The 20,236-nt window shown below is 43.2% G+C and overlaps 1 protein-coding gene across 1 annotated transcript in view; it reads left to right on the top strand.

Annotated features, from left to right (window-relative positions):
- LOC117442575 (CUB and sushi domain-containing protein 1-like) overlaps nucleotides 1-20,236 on the top strand; it is a 260,136-nt gene that overhangs the window by 191,204 nt on the left and 48,696 nt on the right. The window contains exons 43-51 of the mRNA XM_034078545.2: nucleotides 1,186-1,331; nucleotides 2,423-2,503; nucleotides 11,038-11,151; nucleotides 12,921-13,037; nucleotides 13,212-13,283; nucleotides 13,741-13,887; nucleotides 18,978-19,166; nucleotides 19,249-19,434; nucleotides 19,975-20,172. Coding sequence (XP_033934436.1) covers nucleotides 1,186-1,331; nucleotides 2,423-2,503; nucleotides 11,038-11,151; nucleotides 12,921-13,037; nucleotides 13,212-13,283; nucleotides 13,741-13,887; nucleotides 18,978-19,166; nucleotides 19,249-19,434; nucleotides 19,975-20,172 — 1,250 coding nt within the window. The remainder of the gene's footprint in view (nucleotides 1-1,185; nucleotides 1,332-2,422; nucleotides 2,504-11,037; nucleotides 11,152-12,920; nucleotides 13,038-13,211; nucleotides 13,284-13,740; nucleotides 13,888-18,977; nucleotides 19,167-19,248; nucleotides 19,435-19,974; nucleotides 20,173-20,236) is intronic.

Genomic DNA, 20,236 nt, shown 5'->3' with positions numbered 1-20,236 from the left:
AACCTTTCAGCAACATTCAATATTTAATGAGTTAAGTTAAGCCTTTAATCCACAGGCTTTGTTCAATGAACTTGTGTGAAATAGGTTAAAAAAAGCACACAATATTTGTTCTGCCCTTTAAAAAGCCAGGCGTGTGGCAGATACATGTTTTATTTTATTAATAAAGGTTGCTTTTGGTCTGTCTTTCTCAGTGTTATTACTTTTAATCAGTGAAAGCAAATGCAAGATTAACATTTCCTAAAAGGTTCAGACTGATCCAAATCCCTGACTTGCCTTTAGTGCTGTGGCAGACAACCAGTCAGCGGTTTGTTTATTCAGTATGATTTTAATTACCTAATCAATGTAGCCATTTAGGATTTTCATCACTATTATGGATTTTCATTATAAAGAATCCACTCAGACACTTTTGGAGATAATCATGGATTTGTGATTAAATATTTTTTCTGGTGATGTGGGGTTAAATGTTGCCAGCAGATCAATGAGACAATCCATATATTTCTACTCAGAGTAGAAGAGAAAATAAAAACTGTTGCAACTAATGTAGGTTGAGCCTGGGCAGATACAGTGCACCAGTGTTCCATATTTACCCTCAGGTTACCTTTTAGTTTCATTACATTAATATTGCCCTCCTCATATTCCCATGAGTAAGATGTTACTCAGACTATGGCTGGTAATCCCCTGCAATACCCCAATAGCTCTTTGAATCTTTTTAGTTTAAGGGCTTTGCTTGCAATGTAGAAAAGGATTTGTGGAACAAAAGTAAATCAGAGAAACAGTTATCTTTTTTTATTACGCATAGTTGTCTTTCTGCCAGCTGTTACGTGACTTTTGGTTTCTCTCTGTCCATCCAACTATGTGCAATATATACATTATATGCATATGCCATTAATAACTGTGTAATATATACCTGGCTGCTAAATCTTTAGAACTGTTACAGGATTTGTATTTTGAAAAGTATTTGTTTTACTTTTTTTATTATATTTTTTATTATATCATAACTTAGTACTTTTTTTTAACATATGTAACATTAAGCTGTCTGTGGATATTTCCTGCGGCAACGATGCTCGGTGGGACTAATAAAGATATTCTGATTCTGATCCGTCTTCTGCAATTATTCCAATGTTTCCTGCTTCCAGTTTAACCATCGTCTGTCGTCTGTGTTCCTCTCTCCATGTCTTCATTCAGGGACGGCCCAGAGACGTCTAGTCCTCAGCTGGGAGTCTTCAGCGGCAACACAGCATTGGAGTCAGCCTACAGTACCAGCCCAAAGGTCTTGATCCGCTTCCACTCTGACTTTTCCACTGGAGGGTTCTTCATTCTCAACTACCATGGTACAGTTACAAACTCACATATATAAGCATGCTCATATGTAAGCTGTGTACAGCTTATACTGCACAAACAAACAGTTAGACACATACGGTATATGCAAATAGTTATAGGGACAGACAAACCACATTTTTACACTGCCAAATCATGGCACAGCATCATAATGCACTAGAGTGTTTGAGTGCCATCTGCGTCCCTGAATACCAAAGTGTCTCAAAATCAAAATCAAGTTTTATTTATATAGCACATTTATAAACGATTTTTGGTCGAGCCAAAGTGCTGTATATATAATAAAAATAGCCTACAGTAGAGACACTTTACAGCAAATACAACAGCACAGATTGTTCAGAATATTAGTATGAGAAAAAATGACACCCTCTATCCTATCAAAGCTTCAATCTAAAACACAAGTATCAAGTCTTCTAGTGTCATTTCCATAACCAGTGAAGAGCTATAACAGACGATTCAGACAGTAAAAAAAAACAAAAAAAGTTAGTGTTGCTACTTTTCTTTTTTCACTCTAGCAATGCTTTCATCATATCTCCCCCAGTGTTCATTATTTGTAAAAATAAAGTTAATGTCTGAAAAAGTCAATGTCATGGTTTTCAGTGATTAACATGTGTGTACCCTTTATTGCAATGAGACAGCCTATTTGATAAAGGCTGCAGCCGCACCATTTGTGTCTCAGGGTGTGCAATGTGCATCTCGCTAATCAACCACTTTTAAGGAAAGAAATAAGTCAATTTGAGTTTCCTAAGATTCAAATATGTTTTTGTTTATGGACTTGTGAATCATTGTGAACAGATCATCCACTCTTGAAATGACCTGCTTTCTTTTATTGTTTGTATTTTTCACTAGAAATCTAAGGTACCTTGATTAAACGTCTCTCTCTCTCTCTCTCTCTCTCTCTCTCTCTCTCTCTCTCTCTCTCTCTCTCTCTCTCTCTCTCTCTCTCTCTCTCTCTCTCTCTCTCTCTCTCTCTCTCTCTCTCTCGCTCTCGCTCTCGCTCTCGCTCTCGCTCTCTCTCTCTCTCTCTCTCTCTCTCTCTCTCTCTCTCTCTCTCTCTCTCTCTCTCTCTCTCTCTCTCTCTCTCTAGCCTACCGTCTGAAGAAATGTCCTGCTCCGCCTGTTGTGGAGAACTCAGAGGTGATCTACGAAGATGAAGACTTCCAGATTGGTAATTCATAATAATAATAAGATCTTAATTGAATCAAAGTGATGTCGCACCAACTAGTCTACATAACTTCAGCAAACTAAACAAAACCACCTGGGTTCCTTCTTGACCTTTAAATTACTCTTTACATGCATATTCAACGGGAGAATGCTACTGTTAATTATATTTTGCTTTGTTAGTGAAGCTGAGCCCTCGCTCCAAATAAAATCCACGCAGTGTACAACTGCATGTTGTCAGTATCTGTGACACAGAAAGAAACTATAGGTTACTTACGTAACCCCAGTTTCAGAGTAACATGAAGTGAGATGCCTCATCACCCCCTATAAGTAGCCTGCGCCACGACGCATGCATCATTCAAAATAAGCACCTCTTCTCGCTTCACCATAGCAAGGAGGGCCGTCTGGTGAGACATCTCACTTCATGTTACTCTGAAAATGGGGTTACGTAAGTAACCTATAGTTCTCATTCATAACACTCCGTTCGATGTCTCACTATGGGAAATTGTAGCTCCCGTATTGCCAGACGAGCTTATCTCGAAAATCACCAAACCAACCAGAACTGACTCAACCAGGTGCCCAGCACTGCTTGAGTCACACCGGGAGAAGAACGCCCAGCCTGCTAAGAGGCGGACAAAAGTGAGTGGCGAGGACCAGCTCGCCGCTGCACCGATGTCTTGGATGGGAGACATCCTGGACAGAGCCCAGGATGCAGCCAGACCCTGAGCCGAAAGAGCTCGCGGACCCGAGGGTGCCTGCGAACTCTGACTCGTATGGGCCCCAAAGCAATAGCTTCCACAAGACAGTGGGAGAGCCGTTGCTTAGTAACAGGCTTGCCCTTATAAGGGTTAGCCCAGGACACCAGGAGTTGGTCATTATGACAAGTACCCCTGATCTGTCCATACAGGTGCGTAAGCACGAACTGGACACAGCAAATCCCGCTGCTGTTCCCCGGAGGGACCCAGCGGCGGAGGAAATGCCTCAATGTCCATTGGGTACATGTACAGACAGTGCATGAAAACATTACTGGCTCGCCTGGCGGAAGCCAGGGCCAGTAACAGCACTATGTTAGAGAGACCTGGTGTAGGAATCTCTCGCACTCTGAATAGTGTTTATCACCCTATGAGGGAGTCTCACTGTATTCAGGTTGTGGGCGTCACTGTATTCAGGTTGAGGGCGTCGCTCTCAGGGAGAGGAGACGCCCGCCGCTCCATAAGATCAGTTTGCGTGCCAGCATGTGTAACTGGAGAGAACGCAAACCCCCTTGGCGGTTTATATACGATATTGTAGTCGTATTGTCTGTCCTCACAAGGACATGGTGTCCTCTGAGAAAAGGCAGGAAGCGTTTTAGGGTGAGGAACACCGCTAAAAGCTCTAGGTAATTTATGTGTGCCCGCTGGAGGTCTCTGCTCCAGAGACCCCTCACCGGATGGCCTTCATAAATACCTCCCCAACCTGTCAGACATGCGTCCGTGGTGACCACCCTTCGTGAAAGGACAGCACCCATAGGCACGCCCCGTACTAGAAAAGTCGGGTGCAGCCAGTGGCGCAGTGCCGTTACGCATTTCACAGTAACCATTACCCTCCGCGCGCCATGACGCGCGGGGTTTAGTTTTAAGACGGCTACCCAGCGCTGAAACTCCCTCATGTGTAAGCGTCCTTGTCGTACGACCAGGATGGCTGACGCCATGAGCCCCATTAACCGCAGGCATGTTCTGAAGAGAACATGTTTGCGCAGCTGGAATTGAGCGAGACAAGCTCTGAAAGCTTTCACTCTTTCCGCTGACAAGCGAGCTGAAAAGGGCACCGAGTTCAGGCGTAACCCCAGGAAGAGTATAGTCTGTGCGGGGCACAGCATGCTCTTCTCTGTATTTATTATGAAACCCAGGTTGAGCAGGTGCTTTACGAGGACATTTGTCTGCGTAACAGCCTCCTGCTCCGACTGTGCGAGAAGCAGCCTGTCGTCCAGGTAGGTCGCCCAGCGAATACCCTGTTGTCTTAACGGGGCTATCGCGGCTTCCGTACATCGTACAAACACTCTTGGACTGAGAGACAGGCCGAAGGGAAGTACTCTGTATTCGTAACAGATCCCCTGAAATGCGAACCTCAGATATTTCCTGTGTGGATAATATACTGGGATGTGGAAATACGCATCTTTCAGGTCGACTGATGTAAACCAATCATCTTGTCGCACGAGACGCAGCAGAGATGTGTGAGTGAGCATTCTGAATTTGTATCTTTTTAGATATCTGTTCAGAACCCTCAAATCCAGTATTGGCCGAATTCCGTTACCTCCTCGTTTGGGGACGAGGAAGTACTTGGAATAAAAGCCACTCTGACTCTGCTCGGCAGGTACAATAGATATAGCCCTCTTTTCTAGAAGTGAGAGGATCTCTCTTTCTAGAATATGGGCTGACTCTCCCCGGGCTTGTGAATACAAAATGCCCGAGAAACGAGGGGGGGTGACAGCGAATTGGAGTCTGTCACCCCGTGTTACTGTCTTGAAAACCCAAGCAGATGTTGTGAGCATCTTCCACTGTGTGCTCCTTAGAGCCAGCGGAGATGTCACATCTCTTGCCCTCTGAGACTCTGTTTGTTGTGTTATGGGGCCCTCTAGTGTCTGAACACGGTGGTACCCCATTTCAACAGTCCCCACCGTCACTGCGCACGCGCGTGGCGGTGGCTTCACGGACCCGTTAATAATCCGTCTTTTGAGAGATGCCGTAGCTGCTCTTGAAAGGGGAAGGATTGGCGGGCTGTCCTTTACAGCTCTAGCCGGCACTGCGTGCGCTCGTGACGGTAGTGCCCTTAAAGCCCCAACCGGCACTGCGCATGCGCGTGGCGGTGGTGCCTTCACAGTAGGGCTGTGCAATTTAATCGATCTTGCGATATATATCGATATCAGGAGAGAAGCTTTAAAAAGGAGACTAAGTGAGTCTCTGAGAATGTTCAAATGTATACTTTAATTAATAAAAAGCGCTGTAATGTTACAAGCAGAAGATGTTTCAGTCAGAAAAACAGCTGTGTTCTGGCTCTCGTGAGCGAAGGGAAGAGAGCGAGCTCCACCTTTCCAGCTGTTAAATATCCTCTGCTGAATCCTCCCTGTGGGCCGGTTGGCGCTGCTGGGGATCGGCCCTCCACGTCTCCAATGTTCGTTGTTGCGCATTACAGAGGATTCAGACATTGCACATTAAATATATAACTAAACACGCCTTTTCTCCTCCTTATCTCTTTCATGACTTTTCATTTAATACATTTAAAACGCTGTAATCAATACTCCAAAAATACCTCACGGCTGGTTTCATTTCCGGTAGTTCCGAATGTTGTCTCATGCTACCCACGTCTGTAAACAAACGTATTCAAATAAACTGTACCTTCATTTAATATTCAGCAATAATAATATCTCGACGTCTATAGTTGTAGTGTTGAAATCAGTAGGTTTCGGTGTGCAACACTCCGTGTCATATCGCTACTAAATTCACCTCTATAGGAAATTGTATATTAGCCACATGCTAAATGCTAACCGGAGATGGAGGATTTTCAGAATAAAAGCTCAACAACTGGTTGTGCACAACAACTTCTGGTTTTTCAGTATAAAATGGCATTTAAACTGACGGTATGTTTATGGTACTTTATGCCATCAAAACATTGATTTTAATTTCTAACAAGTCCCATTCAAATCCCCCATGTTCCGCCACCTGCTGCACCTTTTAATTCTCCATTGTCCATTGTGATACTGCACTTTACAGCTAGAGTTTGCACTGTTTCAATAAATGAAACTAATTTTCTCACCACATCTTTTGATTAATTTTGTCCAGCATTTGCAAGCTGGAGACTCTCTGTCAGAGCCATATATTGTATAATGGATGCTTTCAGTTTTCAGTTGAATTAATTCAATCCAAGTCAATGGAACACTCACAAGATGTCACCAAAATCCCACTGTCCGTTTAAAATCTTTCAGAAAATGAATAAGTGTATCGAATCGTATCGTTGGCTGAATATCGTGATATATATCGTATCGTTGGCTGAATATCGTGTATCGTATCGTGAGATTAGTGTATCGCCACAGCCCTACTTCACAGACCCGTTTATTATCCGCCTTTTGAGAGAGGCCGTAGCTGCTCTCAGAAGGGGATTTATAGTTAACGGACTGTTTATTGTTTTTCTTTTAATTTTTTTGAGCTGCGCCCTTGGCCGAAGCCTGGATGTGTCAGCGGAAAATGGTTTATTCAAACAATAAGGATGTGTTTTATGCGGACTTGAGGATGACGTTGAGGCATCTCTCGAGGCAGCGGGAACACGTTTCGAGCCGGGGAAGGAACCTCCAGCTCTGTCACAGAGGGGAAAAGGAGGGGCTGTCATGCCGCTCGCTTCTTCCTCCTCGACTGCTGGCCGAAATTCTGGGTTGGCTGCGCCTGGGCTGCAGCCAGAACCGGAGATTTTCTAGGCCAACTCGCCCTCGTCTCCTGCCTGGGCTGGGGACTCGGGGCGGGCTGCGACCTCTGCTGACCTGGTACTTTAAACCCAGCAGAGCGCGGTGCAGCGTGGGCGAAGGGCCGCTGTTGCGAAGGGCCGCTGTTGCGAAGGGCCGCTGTTGCGAAGGCAGCGGCTGGACCCTTCGAGGGAGACAGAGGTGGAGGGCCTCGTCTTCCTTCTTTTTCGACTCGCACCTCCTCTGCATGGAAGCGAGAGCGGAGCCGAAAATCCCCTCGGGAACGATGGGCATATCAAGCACATCTTCCTTTTCCCGGTCCGGGAGGTTGGTGAGGTTGAGCCATCTAGCTCTTTCCTGCACCACCATGATCCCCATTACCTTGCCCGTGGCCTGGACGGCGCAGCGTTGGACACGGAGACAAATGTCTGTGACCGCGGCTATCTCGTCCAGAGTGGCCGGTCCAGAATTGCTCGACAGATCCTCACAGAGCTCCGCTTGGTACGCGGTTAGCATCGAGGAAACGTTCAGAGCTCTGGCGGACAATGCTGCAGCTTTGTAGGACCGTTCAGTCATGGTCGACTGGAATCGGTCCGTCTTCGCTGGCAGTGTGGGGTTCCTGCTTGGTGACGGGCCCATCCTCGGTAGGAGGTGGGCTGCCACCAGCGGTTCCATAGGCGGTATGTAGAGCAGGCCGAGCCTCTCCATACCGTCACAGTCAAGGAAGGAGGCACCCTGGATTGGGGCCTTGTTGCTAAAGGGCCGGTCTCTCCACGAGACCGACACCTCATCCAACATCTCCGGGAAGACCGGGAGGAGTTGCCTCTTTGTCCTCGTTGTTTGGGAAAAATGTTTTCCCTCGTAATGGGACCTGGAGGTCTCCTTGGCCACTTCGGGCCATGGGATGTCTAGTCTGGCCGCAGCGCGCTGACACACGGCTTGCAGGTCCATGCTGAGACAGGGCGAAGCTGGTGTGCTATCGCCCGGGAGAGCAGCCATCGCTCCCGGCTTTGCAGCCTGAGCTGGTGACACGAAGACGTCGTCTTCTTGCTCGTCCGAATCAGACAGGAGGAACTCAGAGGCATCCTCTTCGTCCTCCATGTAATCCAATTCTAGGACATCCTCCGCGGGTGAAACCATGGTGAGGTCCAACCGGGAGCCCCAGCTTGGTATAGCGTGGGGCCCCGTTCCCGCGTCTTTTGCCGCCACCGGGTCCCGGCCTGATATGGCGCGGGAATCCGGTTCCGCGGCTGCCGCAGTTGATGAGCCTCAGACCGTGAAGGTGAGGGACTCAGTCTCTGCGGCGGACGCCCCCGTGTCTTGATTGCCAGCCGGCCAATCAGTGGACATGAGGGGATCCTGTCCCGACAGGCTAGCTTGTCGTGCTAACCGTCAGCGGAGGCTCTTTATGGTGAGGCGGGCACAATGCCCGCACGAGCCGGGGTTGTCAATAGCCTCCTGGGCGTGTTCCAGCCCGAGGCAGGACGAGCAGACCTGGTGTGAGTCTGTGCCTGATATCTTCAACCCGCAGCCTCAGAGCCGAGCCTCCGAGTCCCTGACTCCTCTGGTGTGAGGGAGAGAGGCGTCCATCTCGTTCGTGGAGAGGACCCGCTCTTAACAGGTACGTCGAGAAAAAGTGTTCCCAATCTGTCTTTTATCGGGAGAAAAAAAGGCAGTGTGGGTCTTTTTTCTCAAAGAATATTACCTGGTGTGGTAATATTCTTTAAATCCTTTTCTCCTCCGGGGAAGAGAAAGAAAGAAAAAAAACGTCCTCGCTACCGTGGTGTCGGCAGTGAGGGAAAAAAGCACAAGCTGGCAACTGGTGTGTTGCTAACTTGAAAGTCAAAATCTTACCTTACTTCCAGAGGAAGAACGGCGAGGTTGACTATAATACTAACTGGTGTGTTAGTATCATACTCTTCTGTAAGGCAGAATAGGGTAGCCGGCTAACGCCCGTCGACCGAAAATTAGCTTTGGTTCAGTCTGTGGACTGTTAAGCTAGCCCGGCTACCATTAGAGATGTGTTCTGAAGCGAGAAGAGGTGTTTGAATGACGCATGCGTCGTGGCGCAGGCTACTTATAGGGGGTGATTTCCCCTGACGTTGACGTCAAGATCACCAGCCAATCAGGATTGGCGTAATGAGATTGATGCTTCTGTTTGCTCCGCGATGAGGCGCATCCCATAGTGAGACATCGAACGGAGTGTTATGAATGAGAACACAAGAGCGAGGAATTCACAAAAGAAAATTAAGTTATGCAAAATTCTTCATTAATATCTATGTCAGTTGCATCTCTTTACTCTCAGTACAGAGATAGGTTTGGGGTGTGTCTGGTGCCTCTTAGCATAAACAGTGACAAACAGCTGGCTCCATCAATGGAGATAAAATAAGCCTTCCAACCCCTCTACAATTGGCTTAATGGTATTTAGAGTAAATATGATGTGTTGTTATATCACCAGTCTCCAATACATTTGAATACCACCTACATTTTGACCATAAATGCTAACAAAAACAAAGCAGCCTATTCTTTGTCCGTAAATAATTAGGATATTTCCAATCTGTTTGAGCTGAAGAAAAATGCAATGTTAACCCAGTCATGGCTCTGTAATTGGTAAAAAGTTAAAACCTATGTTTGTGCACAGGACAGAGGAAATGCCATGATCGTATAAAGGGGAAGGCAGTGGGAGAGAGAGGGATAGTAAATCTGGGGTGGGGGGTGTTAAGTTCCAATATCAATAATCTTTCTCCAGAATCACTGACTCCACCTTGTATGTGGTCTGTTGACATGTAATACCAGTATGTTCTCTCAAGCTTTTGAAATACATTAATTTTGGTAGAAATTATCACATGTCAAGTTCTCCATTTCCCCTCAGTTCTGTGTTATGTGATTTGCTCAAAACATTTACTCTTAGGGTTGGTGACCTTTTGGATCAACAGGAGATGTGTTTTGAAAAAATCAGACATCTCATAAAGCCCCCGCAAGCTCAATTTGCCCCAGCCGATTTATGCAGAGCCTAGCCGCTGCTGGCGAAGTATACAATCATTTCTCTGCAGAAAACTCACATTTTGAAATGTCATCTTTTTTATGAACTCTGGAAAGTTGGTTGATTTTCGAATAATTAGTTGATTTGGGGGATTTGGGGATTTTACACTTTTAAAGACACTTTTAAAGTGGTCAAACCCCAAAGTCAGGAAAGACTTAATTATCCCTCAAATTGATATTAGAAAATCTTCCTTAGATATGATCTTCCTAACAGGACTCTAACAATGTACAGAGTGATAATACTACACCAGAGTGACTTCAAATAATTGACACTTACACCACAGCAGCACCTTTCTCAGCAAGACTGAGTACAAATGAGGGCTATTTTAGAATAATCATACACAGAAGTCTCACAAGCCCTCAGAACGTTGGGCTGCATGTACTTAGAATTTTACATTGTCAAACTCTGGCCGGATGGAGTACCTCGGAGACCACTACCTTTGTTTTTGTCGGTCAGTCTAATAGCCAATTATACAATCTGTGAACACGCTCAAAGAAAGGCTAATGTTCTTGTTTGTTCTGTTTACCTTTTTTTATAGTCCATGCCTCATGCTGAGAGCTTTGGCACTGTGCGCCTCTGGGGCTAAGTTTGAAATAGGCATTACATCTGGCAGACATGTGGTGGATATCCTCCCGATTCAAGATCAAAACCCCTTCAAACTTTTTTTCTTTTCAACACAGGGCAACACATCTTAACTATTTTGGAGCATACTATATTTACAGTTAATATATAAAGACAGTTATTGGTTGCGGTAATCGTCCTCCTGTCTATACTTGGTATAAATAGATCCTTCCTTGCACAAATGTGTATTAAAATACAAATATTATATTCATTCCTTTCAGCAATGTACTCATGCAGACAATTTAAGGCTTTTATATAAAAAACAGTCTTTTTATTGGAAAATATCCCAGGTAGGAGAGCATTAACATCGACTCTGAATCTGCTTTTGGATATGATGTGTCCAGGGATTTGTACTTACTGCACCAACATAAAGACTCAGCAGAAGCACTTGTTAAATGTATAATCTATGGTCATTCAATAGACTTTTTATTTTGTTCCTGCTTAGGTGATATTGTGAGGTACCGTTGTCTACCTGGATATACACTGGTGGGAAAAGCCGAGTTGATGTGTAAACTCAATACCCATTTGCTTTTTGAAGCCCCGCCACCAACATGTCAAGGTAATGCTACTCCCAAACCATAAAACAACATACAGCATGTTTATGTCACAATCATTCTCTGTTTTGTGTCGTTTAAAAAATCCTCAAACAAATATGAATACATAACATGTCATAACTATCAAAATTATTCGGAAACCTTGATCCTAGGGTTGCCAGAAACTGACCATGATCAAAATCGATTATTCGGCAGCCCTGGCGAATAATAATCGATTATTCTCTGTAACCTCTTTGGCGTGCTTCGCACTCAAATGCGAACGCATTGTTGAGGTTGAGCTGTGATAGACCAACGTCTTTTCGCAGAGCTTGCATTTAACTTCCTTTGGACTTGTAAGTTCGAAGTAGTTCCACGAGGAGGAACTCTTTTTACCTGCCGCTTTGTTCATCTTTAGTCGCACGAGAGAGGGAGAGGGGGGGCGGGGGTGGGGTCGGTGTGTAGCTGCTGCAGCAGCAGTCTGCTCTGCGCAGGCTTCCTCCAAGTTTACAGTAAAACAAACTGGTGGTGTGACCAATGGCCATTTACAATTATTAATACTATTACTATTATTAGCATATATATATTTATATATATATTTTGGTTGAAACTAAGCCAGAAAAAAAAAAAAAAAAAAAAATAATAATAAAAAAAATTTAAATAATAAAAAAAAATATATATAAATAAAATCGATTTTTAAAAATAATATTCGATTATGGAGACTGTAACGAATATTCGAATAATCGCTGGCATCCCTACTTGATCCTACGTATTGGATCAAGTGTCTACATATTGACATGTTAAAGCAGGAAAAGCACAGGTCAAGCAACTTTGTTTGGTCCAAGTAAGAGATGCCAGTTAGCGAGCGTGCATAGAACCAAGACCCTGGACCTTAAAGTAATGCATTTGTTTTCCAAAGTAATTGATTACATCTGTGCCTTTGCTGCCTTGACATGCTTACATGTCTGCTGTGAGAAAGGTACAGTATATTAGGCAGGTTGAGTAAAGCCAAACCAGTTAATGACATGAGAAGTAGCACATGTTTCTATTGTGTGACATTGTGTGTTGAAGTTAAAATGTTTCAATTGATAATATATTCCACTTTTTCAATACTCTGAAATACTCACAGGTTGTTGTATCAATAGTACAACATTTCATTTTGGCATGTATGTGGCTCTTTATTTCAAGAAATTAAGAGGCAGCAGGAAAGATGCACTAGACTTTCAGTTAAATGTATAATACATCCACACTGTGAGGTGCTGGCTGCAGTACCTGGTATTTCTACGAGACAACTGAATACTAATTTGAATTCCTCTTTTGAGAAAACTCTTTTGTGTTGAACAGATGCTCAGCCTTCTCCATCATCGTGTAAGATGAACAGAATGTCCTTTTTATTATAAAGCAGGAGAAGAAAGTTTGGCGCCTTTTGTGTGAAATCCTGATTCCTAAACACTCATCACACAGAAAGATTGAGTCAGACTTCCAGTGTCTCGCTAAAGGCTAATAAATAGGCACATTTTAAAAGGCAGAGAAGATGGGCATGTGGCATTGAGATTCTTTCGTAGACCCAACATGACCCTGGCGCAGGCAAGCTAATTCGATAGAAAGTACATTTCAAAAGAAGGGCTCTTTATACATGTGAGTTGAAAAAAGGATACAGAGAATGGATATGAACAGGTAAACAAGAACAGTGAGATGGATGCATTTTGAGAGTGGTTCACACCTAGTATGTACCAAAGAAAAAAGTTTCACGGTTCTTAATATCAATCTCACTGGCTTTTGTCTATAACTCCTCCAGCCCAGTGCCCAGCCAATGAGGAGCGGACATTGTCATCAGGAGTGATACTTAGCCCTGGGTTTCCTAGCAACTACCCCAACAGCCAGACATGCTCCTGGCTGCTACACATGGTTCCAGGTACAGTGTGTATGGAGGGGGTGTAACCAGTGTGTGTTTCCATCCTGCTGTTTTATATATATCTGCACTTTGATTATAAATATGTATAACAGTTGTTGTTTTTGTGTGTGTGTGTGTGTTGCATATTGCGGTTTTCTGGTTGTGCTTGTTAATAATGTTGTCTTGTTTTTCCAGGTTACACCATCAACATATATGTAGAGATGTTCCACAGCGAGAAACAATTTGATGAACTGGAGATTTTTGATGGTACACAGAGACGTCCTTTTCTATTTTGCAACTCACGAGACACACACAGAACATCACATACCCATACATGCATACACACACATATCCACACTATCCACTTTTGAACAGGTGGAGGGTTGTGGTCCATAAAACTGGGATGAAAGTATACAATGTGTTTCAATCAGGATCATGTAAAACAAGTCATCTGGAGGAAGTTAGCGACTTAATGATGCTGTCACCTTCATGTGATGCATGTCTCAGAAACAATAAAACACAACATGTTGTTCATCTTCATCTGAGCTTAGGCTCATACTATTCTAGGGGAACATTATATGTAAACCTACGAATCCCACCAACAAAAACAGACCACTAAGCAAAACGACATATTGTACGTGCATGTGTATTCATGAGAAATACTAATATATACAATATACTGTACGCACAGCCGTCCTGAAGTGTCATTCATTTGTTTCTCTAGGATCCTCAGGGCAGAGTCCTCTTCTCGTCGCCCTAAGTGGAAACCACTCATCTCAGCTCAACTTCACATCGAAAACAAACCAGCTCTATCTACGCTGGTCCACTGACCATGCCACAAACAAGAGAGGGTTCAAGATACGATACTCAGGTACATACAATATCTTTCATTTTCTACATTCTTTATTCCCCTTATATATATAGCTGGCCTTGTTATTGTTAATAAAACACCAGTTATGCATATTATGTGTAACTCTCTCTCTGTTCTAAATATTATTTTAGTTTGAATAACAATTACATGTAGATAGGACCGGCAGTTGCTCAGTCAGTAGGGGCTTGGACTGGGAGCCGTAGGGTCGCCGGTTCAAGGCCCCGAACAGACTTAAAGTATGGAGTGTGGATTGTTACTTGGAGAGGTCCCAGTTCACCTCCTGCCCTGCCGTGGTGCCCTTGAGCAAGGCACCGGACAACCCCCCCATCCCCCCTCACTCCCATTGCTCCCCGGGCGCTGTACAATAGCTCCTACTACTAGACTCCTGGTACTAGGAAACACATTTCACTGTGTATGCTGTATGCTCTGCATGTGTGACCATTAAAAAGGGTTTCATCCCTCCCAATATTGTAGATGTGCATTACTTGCATGTCAGGGAAGAAATCTTGAATGTGAGATTAGATCAAGATTAGTGTGTTGCCATCTGAAGAATACTGTCTGCTGGCTGCCCTGCTTCTGTCTATGCTTTCACACATTGTACCCATCCTTCTGTGTGGAAAAAGGTTTGACTAATGTTGGCTGAAGTGATTGGTCTCTAATTAAGCAATGTATGATTGCGATTCTATAACACAAACTATCATTGTAATCAACAATACCGTAAAATAATTTCATAATGTGGGCTCATTTGCTCCCAAACCTACACTTTCTGCTTGAGTTAATCTCCGTCAGAAAGTAGTTCCTATAAAGTATAGTTCCCTTGGTAACGCTAGCCGATCAATCGAACACTCCTGCTTCCCCGCTTACAGTTATTGATATAATTATAGTAAATAATATATTATTAACCAATTTATTGAAAACAATTTATTTACAACAATTCTTGAATTAGGCTATTTATTTATTTGTTTACATATTTAACATTTTGGCTTCAGAATGAAGGTGGATGTTCATGCTGCCATTAAAAGTGCAATTTTTGAAACAGCTCTCCATGAACTCCATGCCAGACTTTTTTGCAGGTGGTGCTGTGGTGTTCACGGGTAGGTTATCGGAAGAGCTTTCCTCCAGTGGCCGTTTCATGGCGTGTCCCGGACCGGCAAAAAGCGCGTTGCTCCACATCTTTCTGTTGTCCAGAGATGGAGCCCAGTAGCTGCGAAGCGATGACTCATTTTTATGCCCGCTAACGGACATGATTTCTCTGGCCTCCAACCCTGCCTCCGCCAGCCGCTGTATGCAGGTGCTTCTGACGCAATGGTTTGTGTAACGCGTAGCAGTGCCAGCCTCTTCACTAATGCGGGTCATCATGGACCCCAGGCTGTTCACCCCCAAGGGCTCCATGCTATACCACACCGCATCCCCAGGCTTCACCGACTTCCTTGGATGGTGGTAGAAAGCCTTTGCTGATTCGGGCATTTGTTTTCTTGTTCCAGTTCAAAGGCCCAACGGTATACCGTTTTTCTCAGACGCGGAGGGATACTGACTTGTTGTGAAAAGGCACGTTCTATTTGACCGTTGTTTGATCGTGGAATCAAACACGCCTATTGACCAATCAGAGAGCTTGCTCACACCTATGTGTTATAGAATAGAATTTATAACCAACCCAATCTCCTTGCTTATGATGAAAATTAATTGGTGCATCAAGGCTGTAGGTACCTGAGCATTGATCATTGAGAAGACGTTCCTAACTGGAAACATTCTTTTTTAATGCATCAGACAAATTAAGAGCGAAAGAGAATTAGGAAATCCACTTTGTTAATTTGCCAATTTGTTTCAGCTTGAGTTTATTATATCTATCTGCAGGTTCTTGCCAACATTGTGGCATTCTGATCCTTAGCTTTGTTAGGCTTAGGTTGGCAGGTTTTCAGACGCTCCTTATTCATTGCTTTTAACATTTGAGGAATGTATTGAAGATGACCATCACTTTCGATATTTCTAAATACTATTTACAGTGACACTGATCCTCTTTGGACTTGAGATGAGTGAGTCAAAAGGTCTGTCTCATGGCTATCTGTACTGAAGAGCAGAGTGATATATTTTAGTCTGTGGGTTATATCAGCACAATGGCTTGAAGTAATAGTGTTTTCTTTTCCCCATGGTGTTGTATTGCCTTGACAACAGCAGCTATACAGAGGACATAAATGTATGGTTGAGACCTTCACTTACAATACACTTTTGATGCTCTCGTATATTGAAGCACACATATTGCACAGTATATATGGTATACCTAGCTTTAGCTTATAACATGAGTTATTCTTCAAATGGTTATTTGAGGTGTAAGACCTGGTTTAAGGGTCAATGTAACAATTTAGTTTAGTGTCAGTGAAGTTATTTTGTTATCTTTACGAGGGTCCTCAAACATGTCGTGAGTTTGTGTGACTCTGGATCTGTGTGGGCTGTAACATTCACTGCTGCAATTTCGTTATCGTTTTTCCTTGTTGTTCATGCTTGCTTTAGCTGTGAAATGACCTTGCAGACATTATGCTTAATGGTATCAGGTTTGCCCAATGTCCTTTCTGAAAGCAGCAATAGCTCATCGCTTGTTAGACCCTCCAGAAAAACGCGGGCTAAAATCCTTGATTATGCGGGCTAAAATCCTTGATTATGCGATCAAACATGCGGGGTTTTATGTGATTTTATGCGGTGAAATTGCGGGAAGTTGCGAAATATGCGGAAAGTTGCGAAATATGCGGAAAAAATAAATATTGGGCTGTCTTATTTATTTATTCTCTCTCACACACAACCTGCCACTAACGTTAAACCCCTTTACTATTCAATTAAACACATTCAATGTGTATTTATTGTAAAAGCAATTGGGCTATTTTAATCACACTCTCTCTCTCACACCCACACACACACACACTTCTCCGCCGCCTCATTCTGTTTTCATTTACTCGTTCGTTATCTAACCAGCTTCAATCTTGTAGGCTACTCACTTCGTTTCTTGTAGCCCTCGAAAGGGTTTTGGAGGTCGATGCCTCGGTGAACGTGAGTTGTTTGGCTTTCTTGTCCGCAGCAGCAGAAAGCATTTTCGAATGTTTGAATGAATCAAAGTGGGTCGTCACGGTCGATGTTCTCTTATGCTCTTATGCAAACACAGTTGCACGGGGTGCAGAATAGTTTCCCCCCAGACATCGGGGTACTGCTTTGCCCGGTCTTTAGCAGAAATGTTCGTCGGTAAATGAGATGGATTAGATGTTTTCATCTTGGTGAAGAGAAACTCTCGTGTGAGCTCCACACGTTCACTGTACGGTGTTGTTTACCTTCTGTGATGCGCGAGCTGATGACGTCGCGCATCATCAAGACGAGTTCATTTTTTTTTTCTCAATTTTGTGTGGAAAAATGCGGGGATTATGCTGCCTTTTGATAAATATGCGGTTTTTTAAAAATATGCGCCATTTTGCTGATTATGCGGTAATTTCTGCGATCGCAGAATCGCGTTTTCTGGTGGGTCTAGCTTGTGTGCATCTTTCCTGGTGATTCACTATGAATTTCCACTCCTCTCTTTGTATCTCTATTTGTGATATGTTTTCTATTTGCTGCCTGAATGTGTGTTGGGGCACTTGCTAATGCTATAAACAATAATGGCCCTTAGTACATTTTAAGTAGGTATCAGCAATTGTACAGAAGTGCCATCAATAATATTTATCTCAGCATATTTTACCTCTATGTGAGAACAAAGCTATTATATTTCTTACATAAACATTAAGAGGTCAGCATTACTCAGCTAAAGCTATTTCAAATGGTACCAAAGCCAAAAAATATGTTTTGTCAGTATCTTAGGGAGACATTGATAGCTATATTACAAATGGATAAAAATGCAGTCACTTTAATTATAAAGATAAGCATTGTGTGTTGACACGTTGTTATTATTATAGTATATATATATATTATATCAAGGCTAGGGTTACATGTTAGTATATATATGAAACTAGATATGCATTGATGTCGGTTGTACATTAAGCAAGCAGGGTTTTCAAATTCAGCTGCTTAACTATCGTAAAGTCCTTTGTCCCATTTTATCTGTGAAAGTAATACCATATCTACTTCTTATCCAAAATGTATCAACGAACATCACCATTTATTTTTTGCATGTATTAGGAAGTTGCCACAGAACAAATTAAGCATAATGATGATGAAAACTGGGAATGGTATGGTGTGTATCATTCAATGCAGAGGCAACGGATGATACACACCATGCCATTCTTTGCCTCTGCATCGTCCATTATCCTGCAGCTGACGGACAGTCTCTAATAACTCTATTGTTGCGTTTTCCAGTATAGAACTTTTGGAACATTATCAATGTTTTGTTCATAGGAAGTTCTCTTATCTTTCTTGCAATTTCCCATACTGCATCTGTATTTAAGTTTTCTTTATTTTTTGTTTTGGAAGTCAAACTCAATGTTTCCAGAATATTCCTGTTGGAGAGAAGTGGACTGATAAGATATCAAATTAATGATGCAGATTACACACACATTTTAGAGCAGATAGAGTGAGCAAAAAGAAGGCCAATATGACTCTTTTGAGGAAAGGGAGGCATAAGATACTTCTTGGAAACAAAAGTTTACAGTAGAATGAAAATGAAAGCTACTCTTTTGTCCTGACGTGGGAAAGTAAATCCTCCAATGTGAAGCTGAAAGGGAAAAGAGCCGGTACAAGGCGGAGCAACGACCACATCGGACAGGGAGGAGCAAGTGGCCCATTGAGGCCTGTTATGGAGGATGGTTATATTGTACTGATTCTATATTCAGTTCCTGGAAGACAAAAACAATGCATTACTTGAAAAGGTTTCAGAAAAAGTTATTATAGTATGATATAATGCCAGAAGGAATAAAGCTCATATTTGATATGCCTGGCAATAGCAGCATTAGTACACCTTTTCATATTTTAAATACACCCCCACGGAGCTAACCTTCTGTTTTCTCTCCTGCTCATTATTATCTCCATAGAAAATGAGTTAGATAAGACTGGTTAGTTTCCTGTGAAGTGTGGACACAGAAAAAATGTTGTTTTTCCAACTTTTCTTCCTCTATCTCCAGCTGCCTACTGTAGCATCAATGATCCTCCAGTGAACGGTGGCGTGGTCAACCGAACCAAACTCCGTCCAGGGAGCAGACTTCAGTTTTATTGTAACCGTGGTTACCGCATGATAGGCTCAAGCAATGCCACCTGCAGGCTTCACCCCAATGGGCTTTACCAGTGGGACGTACCAACACCGTTTTGTCAAGGTAATATTTTAAACGATTGCTTCAAAAGAGATGACAGCAGCTTGTGAACGATACCATTTCAACACGTATCTCTTTACGGCAGCTGTCTCATGCGGAATTCCTCAGTCACCCGGCAACGGAAGCTTCCAAGCCAACCAGTACACCGTTGGTAGCCAGGTCACCTACCAGTGTAACCATGGTTTCCACCTTGACCCAGGTGCTCAAATGACTGCAGAGTGTTTGGAGGATGGCAGCTGGAGTAATGCTGCCTCAGCCCCCAGATGCCTACGTAAGTTGTATGGGCAGTCAAGACTATGAGATGATAAGAAGAAAAAATATTCTTAACTCAAGGTCATTTAGGACACTTATGGTTATCATTTCTGAGCTTTTCACCACATTTTGCAGTCTTCCTCTGTGAAAGAGGTGAGAGTGAAGTTTGCTCACTTTTCATGGTGTAACACTTTCTCCATGATATGACAGCTGATGAGATGCAGTTCAAAGCTCTGTTAAAAGCTTGTTAGTGGATTTTCAGGAAATAAACTGCTGTTCCCAAGGTCAATAGTATAATTCCACATTTCATTCAGAAAATGCAAAAGGCAGGACAAGGATCGTCAGATTTTCATTTTTAATGATTTTGTTGAGAGATGCTAAGAGTATTTCACATTACACCCTGTTTCTTAAATACATGACCCCACTAGCTTAAAGTTTTGGAAAACATTCAATCAAATGGGAGTCGATACAGTAGCTTGTAGTTGAGGACATAAATGAAGTCTGAAAACCGAATTGAATGTTTTATGTAATAGTAATTTGACTACATTTTATTTTCCAGCGGTCCACTGCCCCAGCACAGAGGGCACCTTGTCAGATCACATGACCTCCCGCCTGCTCTCTGGTAGGTCGGCAGAGTTTGGGTCTATGGTGATGCTGGAGTGCTCCACAGGGTACTATTTGGGAGTGGGTCATCGGACTCTTCGCTGCCTTGCCAATGGGACCTGGGAGGGGTCAGACGACCTAGCTACATGCAAGAGTAAGTATTTAAAAAAAAAAACACAAACAACATTGTGACTATCCTGTGCAAATTAAATCTCAAA

Source organism: Pseudochaenichthys georgianus, chromosome 3 (genome assembly GCF_902827115.2).
Source record: "Pseudochaenichthys georgianus chromosome 3, fPseGeo1.2, whole genome shotgun sequence".
NCBI lineage: Eukaryota > Metazoa > Chordata > Actinopteri > Perciformes > Channichthyidae > Pseudochaenichthys > Pseudochaenichthys georgianus.
The sequence above is the reverse complement of the archived record's forward strand: the minus strand, read 5'-3'. Positions and strand labels throughout refer to the sequence as shown.